At 35.5% G+C, this 12,554-nt stretch overlaps 1 protein-coding gene and 1 long non-coding RNA gene across 2 annotated transcripts; both read left to right on the top strand.

Annotated features, from left to right (window-relative positions):
• Positions 1 to 1,939: 1,939 nt before the first annotated feature.
• Positions 1,940 to 3,913, top strand: LOC143462366 (uncharacterized). The gene is made up of 5 exons (XM_076960500.1): positions 1,940 to 2,115; positions 2,377 to 2,568; positions 2,789 to 2,848; positions 2,953 to 3,189; positions 3,266 to 3,913. Exons 1-5 carry the CDS (start codon positions 2,029 to 2,031, stop codon positions 3,329 to 3,331), a joined length of 642 nt encoding a protein of 213 aa, XP_076816615.1. The 5' UTR covers positions 1,940 to 2,028; the 3' UTR covers positions 3,332 to 3,913.
• Positions 3,914 to 6,513: 2,600 nt separating this feature from the next.
• On the top strand, positions 6,514 to 12,301 carry LOC143463320 (uncharacterized). The gene is made up of 6 exons (XR_013118292.1): positions 6,514 to 9,486; positions 10,560 to 10,751; positions 10,957 to 11,016; positions 11,121 to 11,207; positions 11,391 to 11,543; positions 11,620 to 12,301. It is a non-coding gene; the product is annotated as an uncharacterized LOC143463320 (long non-coding RNA).
• Positions 12,302 to 12,554: the final 253 nt, after the last annotated feature.

The following is a 12,554-nucleotide window of genomic DNA, read 5'->3' as shown; positions in this document are numbered from 1 at the left end:
AACTTGAAACCACAACACCTAACTTCCTTAACGCAAATAAATTTATTCATCAAATGATAAATCATATTGCTTTTATTGTTACGCTTTTTGCCTACAATGCCGAATGTTAGTCTACATATATAAGAAACGTCTTAGTCGGTTTTGGAAATGAGTTTTAAAAGGTTGCCTCCACGGATGTCCCTTGCAAGAGTAAAGTTTGTTCACGATATTGATTTTCCTAACTGGCATTTCTCCGAGATATAATTTTAATGAAATCTCTCATTAAAGTATAAACTTAAATTTCTTTTCAAAGAATATTTACGTTATAGCACTTGCTGTTTTCTTGCACAAGCATTGAAGTACGGTGAACTTGTTGGACCATCCTATATACCACAATGTAGCTAATGCAGCTTCAGGTTTCAATTAAGCGCCAAAATGCAAAAAAAACAGATCTTTTAAATTTCCTTCCAATCAAAGCCGGGTAGTTTAGTCTTATAGATCGAGATGCATTGAATTAATGACTCGATACATTAGCAAAGATTGGTTGACGATTATATTACTAATGGTATCTTTCTGAATTAGCCTGTAATCATATATATTTGTTATTGTTACACTTGTTTTTGCCCTGTATATGTTGCGTTTCACCTTTGCCGCCGATTGCGCGTTTTCGTGGCTAATTAAGCACATTTGTCTTTTTATCGACGTGTGTCCGACAAGTAGTTGCACGGACAGTTTTGTATTGGAGCTCCTGAAATAAGCTGGGTCAATGGGAGTTGACTTAAGTGCTTTTAAATAAAAGATGTGCCTGTAATTCTAAGAGTGAGGACAACAAAACGTAACAAATGCACTCGTTTCATTGTATAAAAATTTACTTTTTTTTCTCCTCCTTTTTGAAAAATGGAATGCCTCGCTTATTTATACATTTACGTAATTTCTTTGTAAGTCATAAATCTTTCTTCTGTTCATTTCGTTGTTGACTTCGAAAAGTTGCACCATCTTGGCTAATTTTGACCTTTCAACTCTGACGTATGTGTTTTCAATTGCTGTACCAGTTCAATCGAGGTAAGATCTGTTATCTTTGTATCTGATCACGAGATCTTCACATGATCCTTTCTGATGCATATGTTTTTCCACGCGTAGGCTTGTGACGTAACATAGAGTCACGTGGTTATGGTTCGATTGTCACACTCTAAAATCTCAATGGTGGCAAATATCAGGAAAATTATATTTTTGCTAGATTTTGTTTTACGTTGCTTACAAAAATGCATGTTTAACAATGTTTTCATAAATATCTTAAGAATATTCTTAATGTGTGCATAATAATGAGGAGAAGAATGGGGCTATCGGAACGGAATGATTGCAAATAATTCCGTAACCATGCAGTTAATTTCAAAAACTAAATTCTGATCAGATACACTTATAACAGCATTACAGATATACAAACAAGTAAGCCCGTTTTCGTTTTCTTCTATTGTGTTACAACAGCGGATGATAACTTTTAGAGTTAATTTTTTAGGAAACTGAGAATTGAATTCTTGAAGAAAGACTCGTACAACAATCGTAGGGAAAATATTTAAAGAAGAAAATTTAATTTAAAGTTTTGACATCAAAGTAAGAGAACTATTAATAAAATACATTAAGTTTTCCATATATTTGCACTTGTTCGAACGTAAACCATTTATTTCAACTTTAATCAAAATTTTAGCATTTGAAATCTTCTATTTCAAAGTCATAAAGTTTTCAGAAATGCAGAGACCCATGCTGTACTGATTAATGTACGAGTCTGTATTACCTGAACCCACGCTAAATTTTAACAAGTAAAAACTCGAAGCAAAATATAATTAACGAAATCGTTCGATCGACGCGTGATGCTTATTTTACAACTGGTACAGTCACGTTTTATAAGCGAAGTCTTACATGGGCACCGGACAGCTATATATAAAACGTACAACATTCATTATTTTGCGTTTTAACTAACACTATAGTCTCTGTTTATACTCAGTGCTTCTACCAGGGTTTAGGATATTATTTGCTAAAGTTGAAACGAATATGTCATCCTTTGAAAGCGAAGCAGTTGCAGTGACCACAGTGGTCCAACCAGAGATCAAAAACAAGAGGGCCATCAGAATACTTGGAGTAAGTAGCTACGAAAGTATGACGTTGTTATAACATGATATGATGTATAGTATAAGGATAATATTAAAAAATTTTGTTACTGATGTAAAAACTGTAATGACAATCAGTTATAAAACGGGAGTGTTGTATATTGACGTAATATTGAAATTTATTTGCAAGTATTATATTTTAAACCGAAAAAAAACTTCTTTGCATTGGCACAATATATGAATGGTGTGGAGGTAGGCTATACTCTTTGTAAGAAAACGCTTTTTAACACAGATCATAGAAATCATCTTAGCAATTATCTGCATCGTCATTGGAATAACCGTCGCTGCCTTATTAAGTACATCACCATCTGCAAGCTTGGTGAGCTACCGAGGTAGCACACAACTAATAAGCGGTACCAATGCATTTGGACTTTTTGGTAACCCTTACATCAACTTCGGTTCTGGAATTTGGTGTGGAATCTGGGTAAGACGATCACTTTCACTCGTCTGCGCTATTTGAATCGTTCTAACGAGCTAACATATCTGCACCTGCATCTGCACAACGTTGAAACATTGAAAAGTGCAGCAAATATATTCAATGAGATGCTGCAAAAATTTTACGCCCCACATCAATGTTGAAGAAACACGTTTTTAACCAAATTGAGTTTTTATTTGTCATGAAAACGTCACATGTGTTTTTATAGATTCTCATATCCGGTGCTTTGGCTGTAGCTGCCGGTGGAAGCGGATCCTCAGTTTGTCTCGTGAGTCTTATGTACTTTGTACAGAGCAGTTATTCGGTTTTTGAGCTGCTCTATAAAAAATTTAGAATATAAAATCCATTATTTAAATAAATACTTGCTTCAAGGTGAACTGCCATATTGGATTTGGTGTTGTCGGTGCCATCCTATCACTGTCACTAACAGCTTCCGGTGCCATCATCAATCAGCAGCTTGGTGTTGGTCCCTTGGCCACCATTGCTTCACTCCATGTTGTACTGGCTGTATTGGGTTTTATAGCATTCATTCTTCTGATGGTTAGTAGCGCCTGCGGATGTTGCTCGTCGCCAAACAATTGCTGTGCTTGTTGCTGTGGAATGCAACAGGTGAGGTTATTTGGAAGCTGTACTTAGCCCTCACATTGGGTTGAAATTTCATGTTTCTTTCCTTGTTGCGTTGCAGTCAGCAGCTTATTCGGGCCAGCCAATGCAAACATTTGGACAAAATTCAGAAGCAGAAGATGTATGAAGACAAGAATGTATAAAGAGCTTTATCTTTTTCTTCTTTACAGTTTTTCTCTTCCCTTTTAAATTTTCAGTGATAAAGTATATTTTCCATTGCAATTTTTCAGTGTAATTTCAATGTATTTTCCTTTAATGAAACATAAACAATTCCGTATTTTTTATTTTTTATTTGTGATAACTTAATTTGCTTTGGACTAATTTTAGTCGTTAAGAACTTGGTCCTTATTTAACCCTAATTCTTGCCTGCTCGTAATTGCTTTTGATTTTATATAGGGTTCGGTCAAACAGTTGACTGTGTGTGTTAGCCTACAAGGTATCTTCATCTTGTTTTAAGCAGCATGCAAGTTATCACCCGCTTGGCTGAATAAAAGAAGCTTTCATTAATCTGTAACATTATATTTTTCGAAAAGTATCTTGAGGTTTATAATCATCAGTTATAAAGCTTAACTTTTGCTGTTTCTTAAACATTCTTTTGTACAATTGTGTTTCCTGTCTAACAATACTTATTGCAGTATTTTCATTGAAATACTTTGCTTTTATTTTGTAAATATTCCACTCATGTGCAGTAAAAAGTACTCATCAAGTACATGTTGTATGATTATATTTTCACCAATTAAAAAAAACTCGGTTATTATAATAATGAGTCGGAGCCAGTGTCGTTAATCTCATTGTAAGTTTGTACAATAAGTCGTCTTATGATTAACTTAGACTGGATAAACAAGAAAGGGAATTCACGGTTATAACCATATACGTATATTTCTCATTGCACAACTTTTCTATCGATTAAAGTTGAGCTAAATTATATTGATCTTTGTGGCGTAACATTTGTATAATATCAAAAACAAACAACAAAACTACCAAAGCTCTTTGTGCTGTTATACCGCGTTTGTGAGTTTTACAATTGACAATTGTTTGAAGAGTTTAACCAGTTGGTCAGCGGCGATAGTTACTACACAAGAAAACGTTTCAAAGATTTTCAACTTTTGCATTAAATAAATCTTTTAAAGGAAATGTTCCAAGCTCTTTTAAACAAACAAACGGCCGGATTAAGCAAACAAATGATATAACTCGGTGAACAAATGATATAACCTGAAATGATATTTCTTTCATGCTGTGGTGTGTTAGGTTAAACCAGGCGTCACCAAACTTTTTTCACAAAGAGCCAGATTATCATGAATACTGACGATCGCGGGCCAAATTCCCACTTTGATAAATAAGCTGCCATAGAATAAGCTCATTTGTGATTCTGTGAGGTGGGACAAATTAATCTCGCGTGCCGGATCTGGCCCGCGGGTCGCAGTTTGGTGACCTCTGGATTGCACCAAAAGTATGAAATAGGGCCGTTACGTTTCCAAATATCCAAGAATCAATCAATGATGTCTGTGATGTTAGTTTGAGCTTCAAAGAATGATTGGCTTTTATTTTTTTGTTAGAATATTGGATGGTGAAAGCAATTTGAGGATGTACAGTTGTTTGTGTCGATCAAAGTGATCAGCATTTTCTGGATGTGAAAAAAGAGCATAATAACTCTTTAAATTAGTAATATCAATACAAATGGAAACAACCGCGTTTTCAAACTACAAATTTGGCTTCATGATAATCAGCTGTATTTCAATAAAAACCGTTTATGTTTTATCAGAATGTTTACTGTAAAAATAGCGGTGGCTAGATATGCTGGTCTTGCATGCATGATAATGTCTGTTACGTAAAACTTCTTAAGAATTCTGGAGCAGCTCAAGTGTAGGATATGTGCTTGCCCTGGAGAACTTACAGTTGGATGTTTGTTGCCAAGTAAAACATTTATCAATTTAAGGGCATCATAAAATTCACGTAACTTAGTCTTTTTCAATTTTTTGTAAGCTTTTTTCTATTGATTGTGTATTGCCCGCTGTTTATGTAGAACTTAGTAGCATTTCGAATACAAAGTTTGCTTTGAAACAAACATGTCATCCTTTCAAAGCATACCAGCTGTCGAACCAGAAATAAGGAACAGGAACGTCATCAAGATACTTGGGGTAAGTAGCCATTAAAACGTGGGCGTCACAAACGTGTAAAAGAAGGTTTTCTCTGCTGGAAGGTAGTCAAATAATTATTGCGTAAAAGTAGTGTAGAATTTGAAACCAACATCCTTTAAATTGACCAGGCCGTAATTTTTAATTAGATGACATGTACTGTATGCATTAAAGTCATGTCCAACTTAATAAACTATACAAATCTCTACAAAATCGATGTATAGATTATAGAAATCATCGTAGCCATTATCTGCATCATCATCGGAGTAGCCATTGTCGTCTTGTTCACCGTTACATCTACTGAAATAATTCGAATTGCCGGCAGCACAATAATAATTACTGCAAGTGTTGTCAGAGTTTGCCACTCATGATTTGCACAGAGTTGAGTTGAAGCGCCCAACGTCGATTTGCAGGCGGTTGAGTCATACCCAGGGCATCCCGGGCATCCCGGGCAGAGAAAGTCCGTTGGGGTGGGAGTCGGCGTCGATGATGAAATTGTGAAGCCTAGCAAAACTCTCCTGCCATTCCATGTGCAATTTATGGCCCGCTCAACAAGCCGCACAAAAGCTTGGGTTTTCGGCTTGTTCTAGCAATTGCAGTGCGGCCTGTATGTACAAATGGTTGTCTTAATTTTAGACCTCCAGATTGTTTCTTTCCAGCGGCAAAACATCTCGAGTGGAGTAAGTGGAGTGGTTCCGTCGCCCCAAGAGCTAGGAAAACATTGACTCTATGGCGGCAAAGCCCAGTAAGATGAAAGCTCGCGAGAATAGAAAGGTTATCTAGTGGTGTTTGACGCAGTCATCCAGTCACAGTATGCAATACATCGTTTATACCCGTGTCGATTTTGTTGGTGTGTGTCCTGCATCACCAGACAGATGCACAGTACTCAGCGGTGAAGTATAGATTAAACGACGACTGCTGTACGATGAGCAGCAGCCCTTGGCCCCAGTCTGAGCCCACCAGACTCGAGATGTGTACATCTAGAAGTTTCCTGATTAGCGACTTTTAGTGCAAGAGAAATTGTGATCTGCCCGAGATTTTTCCAGCAATGAATTTGGGTGTGGAAAGAAGGGCAGACACATCCCGTTGATGTTAACTTTAATTTAACCTTTGCAACGTTGATGTTTACGTTTTGCTACCCTCTTGTTAAGATGGAAGGCTGCTGACATGGTTTTGATTTTGTTGAGCTTCAAACTTCATTTCTGGACGTAAACCGATAAGGTAGGTAGTCATCTCCTGGTGAATTGCTGACTTGGTCTGATCAAGACTGGGTATTTCTTTGGCCAAGTTGACAGACTTGAAACATTTTATCAAAATAAAATACTTCAACATTGTTCTTCTTATGATAAATATTAGTTCGTTTGTATATCACTTGTGTGAAGTATTACACAACAAACACATCTGTCATAATGACCGCGTATGCTGGCGGCTTTTGTTACAGGATGAGCGAGGACGATTGATGGTTGATAATTTGTTTTGCTTCTGCTTCGATGGTATGAGTTCTCATTTCTCGAACGGTGTGATTATGCAGTTAGTTGCTTAATTCTATCTATACATATTACTATATGATAAAGTTCCCATTTTATTTATTATCAGAAACGAAGGCTTTCACCTTCGGGCAAAACTTACTGAATGTTACATTGCGCAGTAGTAACTAGTGAAATCGATAACATAAAAAGAAAGCATTGCAAACATAATTACATCGGTATATATATGGCACACCAGTTCAAGCGAGGTAATTTATCTGAACTTCATTACGGAGAATTCAAGTCCGTTCAACAATTGAATTGCAAGATCCCAAATTAAAATTTCAGCATTTCGAAAACAACTCGTGACTCGTGACGTAACCGTTACATAGCCTCCCTTCTCAGAGGGAAGCTTGCGTGAAAAATGAAATTGAAAGGCAAGCTGAATTCTACAAAATTATTTCTGTGGTTATAAACTTATAATATTGATCACAGTCATTAAAATAAGAATTTAGTGTAGAGTACATTGACAGAGCTCGGCAAATATAACAAATATCGATACACCATTTCACTTGATATACAAAACATGAGACATAAGTTTACAGAAGTGTCGTATTTCCCTTGCATGTCGAAGATTAAAAAAAATGAGCGATCACGTCGGCGTGTGTCTTTCCGCGGCTGTAGCAAGCCTTGTTTGCGGTAGTAAGATGCAGTTTGTTGCGATGTCCAATGGACTTTGTTTCTTGATGCGTAAAAAATATATACAATATTTTGCTCATGCTCTTGGAGATGTATAACACGTCGTCGGTTAGGCGATCAAAATTTTATCACATCAACCAGGTATCAATGCCATTAGTTCTGTTGTTTTCGAATTGGTCTTGTTGCTTATATTGGAGATGAATTTCCTAAAACTTCCTCGTTGACTAGCGTTCGTAGTTGGTTGATCTTGCTGCTGAAACTTGGTCATTAAAACTTCATAAATAGCTGGTAACATTCTTTCTTGCTCAATATATATGCATCTAACTCAGCAAATTCGAACTTATCAGGGCACCAATTTATGACAATTTAGGTTGGTTTCCTAGTCGTATTTGACATAATCATGATGTCACTATGACTTATTACGACTTAAGCAATGTCCACAAATTGTCACAATAGATAGCTGTCTTTGATTTGGCTATCTTCTTTGTCGGCTGATGAGTCTCTCTCTTCTGACCATGAAAGTTGATTGTTCGTTTTACATCAATATGTAAATGCAATTTAACGCACACTTAATTATCGATTAGATTGTCTGCAAAGAAATGAACACCACAGCAGCAAACAGCATACACTTTTATTTACAGCTTCCAGTCACCCGATAATATAATCGAGGTAATCACGTTTGCTTTGAATGCACTCGTTTCATTGTATAAAAATTAACTTTTTTTCTCCTCCTTTTTGAAAAATGGAATGCCTCGCTTATTTATACGGTTACGTAATTTCTTTGTAATTCATAAATCTTTCTTCTGTTCATTTCGTTGTTGACTTCGAAAAGTTGCACCATCTTGGCTAATTTTGACCTTTCAATTCTGACGTATGTGTTTACAATTGCTGTACCAGTTCAATCGAGGTAAGGTCTGTTATCTTTGTATCTGATCACGAGGTCTTCACATGATCCTTTCCGATGCATATGTTTTTCCACACGTAGGCTTATGACGTAACATAGAGTCACGTGGTTATGGTTCGATTGTCACACTCTAAAATCTCAATGGTGGCAAATATCAGGAAAATTATATTTTTGCTAGATTTTGTTTAACGTTGCTTACAAAAATGCATGTTTAACAATGTTTTCATAAAAACCTTAGGAATATTCTTAATGTGTGCATAATAATATGGAGAAGAATGGGGCTATCGGAACGGAATGATTGCAAATAATTCCGTAACCATGCAGTTAATTTCAAAAACTAAATTCTGATCAGATACACTTATAACAGCATTACAGATATACAAGCAAGTAAGCCCGTTTTTGTTTTCTTCTATTGTGTTACAACAGCGGATGATAACTTTTAGAGTTAATTTTTTAGGAAACTGAGAATTGAATTCTTGAAGAAAGACTCGTACAACAATCGTAGGGAAAATATTTAATGAAGAAAATTTAATTTAAAGTTTTGACATCAAAGTAAGAGAACTATTAATAAAATACATTAAGTTTTCCATATATTTGCACTTGTTCGAACGTAAACCATTTATTTCAACTTTAATCAAAATTTTAGCATTTGAAATCTTTTATTTCAAAGTCATAAAGTTTTCAGAAATGCAGAGACCCATGCGGTACTGATTAATGTACGAGTCTGTATTACCTGAACCCACGCTAAATTTTAACAAGTAAAAACTCGAAGCAAAATATAATTAACGAAATCGTTCGATCGACGCGTGATGCTTATTTTACAACTGGTATAGTCACGTTTTATAAGCGAAGTCTTTCATGGGCACCGGACAGCTATATATAAAACGTACAACATTCATTATTTTTGCGTTTTACCTAACACTATAGTCTCTGTTTATACTCAATGCTTCTACAAGGGTTTAGGATATTATTTGCTAAAGTTGAAACAAACATGTCATCCTTTGAAAGCAAAACAGTTACAGTGACCACAGTGGTCCAACAAGAGATCAAAAACAAGAAGGCCATCAGAATACTTGGAGTAAGTAGCTACAAAATTATGTCGTTGTTATAACATGATATGATGTATAAGGTACCTGTACCGAATAAGGCCCGGTCCCTAATAAGGCCCATTGCTCATATTTCGCAAACCCGTGCAAATAAATAAAAGATTTTGTCCCTACATAAAAACTAATATAAATTCATGATGGTTTACCAGATTTCATCCTTGTCACGTGATCAACCGATTCGCTAGAGCACAACAAAAATTTGATATTTGCAGTTAAGGTGGTTTTGTTAATTTAGAAAAAAAGTAAGTGAGAATTTGGCCGGTTAAATGAACTGTTGTCAGCCGGCTGAAGTTTTCATGTAACAACCAACTTAGTATTGAAAAGGATAATGCACTTTTTTTTGCTAAAATTTTTCTGATGATAAAAATGTGACATTTTTTTCGTGGATGCCACATGCGCCTAATAAGGCCCATACAAGATGCTTGGCTAATTGATGTCCAGCTGACTTCAAGAGTGGTTCCAGTCATCAGTTGGCAAATTGTTGCAGTTACTTTGATGCGCCTAATGGAATCTTTTTTAATGTTTGTACAACTTAAAATGTGAAATTTCTAAAAATGTTATATGTTGTCTATTACTATGATTTGAATCAAAATACTCACAAAATTGGTGGGCCTTATTAGGAGCCTATGCTCCTAATAAGGCCCATTTTTTGGAATTTTTAATTTCTTTATAAAAATTTTTTGGGGGGTTGTCAGGTATTGTGGTTTTAATATGTTGTAGTCATATACCCTCACTAATAGAATACGATTTTTCAGTCTATTCTCATTTATGGTTCTTGAGTTATTTTCAAAAAAGTGTTAGGTGGGCCTTATTTGGTACAGGTACTTTAGTATAAGGATAATATTAAAAAATTTTGTTGCTGATGTAAAAACTGTAATGACAATCAGGTATAAAACGGGAGTGTTGTATATTGACGTAATATTGAAATGTATTTGCAAGTATAATATTTTAAACCGAAAACAAAATTTCTTTGCATTGGCACAACATATGAATGTTATGGAGGTAGGCTATAATACCCTTTCTAAGAATACGCTTTTTAACATAGATCATAGAAATCATCGTGGTAATTATCTGCATCGCCATTGGAATAGCCGTCGTTGCCTTATTAAGTACAACACCATCTGCAAGCTTGGTGAGCTACCGAGGTAGCACATAACTAATAAGCAATACCAATGCATTTGGACTTTATGGCAGCCCTTACATCAACTTCGGTTCTGGAATATGGTGTGGAATCTGGGTAAGACGATCACTTTCAATCGACTGCGCTATTTGAATCATTCTAACATACCTGCATCTGCACAACGTTGAAACATCGAAAAGTGCAGCAAATACATTCAATGAGATGCTGCAAAATTTTACTTCCCCGGACCAATGTTGAAGAAACAAGTTTTTAATCAAATTGAGTCTTTTTAGCCATGAAAACGTCATATGTGCTTTTATAGATTCTCATATCCGGTGCTTTGGCTGTAGCTGCCGGTGGCAGTGGATCCTCAGTTTGTCTCGTGAGTCTTATATACTTTGTACAGAGCAGTTATTCGGTTTTTGAGCTGCTTTGTGAAACACTTAGAATATAAAATCCATTATTTAAATAAGTACTTGCTTCAAGGTGAACTGCCATATTGGATTTGGTGTTGTCGGTGCCATCCTATCACTGTCACTAACAGCTGTTAAGCTGTTGCTGTTAAGAGCGGTTGTAAGTCATATAGAGCAAATCGTTTTTTTTTAATGACGTTTGCTTTTATATTTTTACCTTATTTATTTTTTTGTTGTATGTTCAAAACAAAAGTTATAAAGATCTTGACGTGTTTTGTTTGGTTGTTTGTCTCTTGCGTATTAGTTTTTTACTAAACTGGGCTGAAGTTCTTTTTCTTTTCAGCTTGATGTTGGTTCCTGGGCCACCATTGCTTCGCTCCTTGTTGTACTGGCTGTATTGGGTTACGTAGCATTCATTCTTCTGATCATCAGCACTTCCTGCGGATGTTGCTCGTCGCCAAACAATTGCTGTGCTTGCTGCTGTGGAATGCAACAGGTGAGGTTATTTGGAAGCTGTACTTAGCTCTCGCATTGGGTTGAAATTTCATTTTTCTTTCATTGTTGCGTTGCAGTCAGCAGCTTATCCGGGCCAGCCAATGCAAACATTTGGACAAAATTCAGAAGCAGACGTATGAAGACAAGAATGTATAAAGATCTTTTTCTTTTTCTTCTTTACACTCTTTCTCTTCCCTTTTAAATTTTCAGTGATAAAGTGTATTTTCCATTGTAATTTTTCAATGTAATTTCAATGAATTCCTTTACATAAACATAAACAATTCCGTAAATTGTTTTTTTAACTTGCCATGACCTTATTTGCTTTGGATTAATTTAGTCTTAGTCGTTAAGAGCTTGGTCTTTATTTAACCCTAATTCTTGCCTGCTCGTAATTGCTTTTGATTTTATAGGGTTCCATCGAACAGTTGACTGTGTGTGTTAGCCTACAAGGTATCTTCATCTTGTTTTAAGTAGCATGTAAATAATCACCCGCTTGGCTGACTAAAAGAAGCTTTCATTAATCTGTAATATTATATTTTTCGAAAAGTATCTTGAGGTTTATAATCATCAGTTATAAAGCTTAACTTTTACTGTTTCTTAAACATTCTTTTGTACAGTTGTGTTTCCTGTCTAACAATACTTATTGCAGTATTTTCCTTAAAATACTTTGCTGTTATTTTGTAAATATTCCACTCATGTGCAGTAAAAAGTACTCATCAAGTACATGTTGTATGATTATATTTTCGCCAATTAAAAAAAACTCGGTTATTATAATAATGAGTCGAGCCAGTGTCGTTAATCTCATTGTAAGTTTGTACAATAAGTCGTCTTATGATTAACTTAGACTGGATAAACACGAAAGGGAATTCACGGTTATAACCATATACGTATATTTCTCATTGCACAACTTCTCTATCGATTAAAGTTGAGCTAAATAATATTGATCTTTGTGGCGTAACATTTGTAGAATATCAAAAACAAACAGCAAAACTACCAAAGCTCTTTGTGCTGT

Source organism: Clavelina lepadiformis, chromosome 6 (assembly GCF_947623445.1).
Source record: "Clavelina lepadiformis chromosome 6, kaClaLepa1.1, whole genome shotgun sequence".
Taxonomy (NCBI): Eukaryota; Metazoa; Chordata; class Ascidiacea; order Aplousobranchia; family Clavelinidae; genus Clavelina; species Clavelina lepadiformis.
The sequence above is the reverse complement of the archived record's forward strand: the minus strand, read 5'-3'. Positions and strand labels throughout refer to the sequence as shown.

Excerpts from the sequence above, each read along its gene's own strand:
- LOC143462366 (XM_076960500.1), top strand. The coding sequence starts at position 2,029 with ATGTCATCCTTTGAAAGCGAAGCAGTTGCAGTGACCACAGTGGTCCAA. Across the intron at positions 2,116-2,376 it reads GGGCCATCAGAATACTTGGA|ATCATAGAAATCATCTTAGC; the intron begins GTAAGTAGCTAC and ends TTTTTAACACAG. Across the intron at positions 2,849-2,952 it reads GCGGATCCTCAGTTTGTCTC|GTGAACTGCCATATTGGATT; the intron begins GTGAGTCTTATG and ends ACTTGCTTCAAG.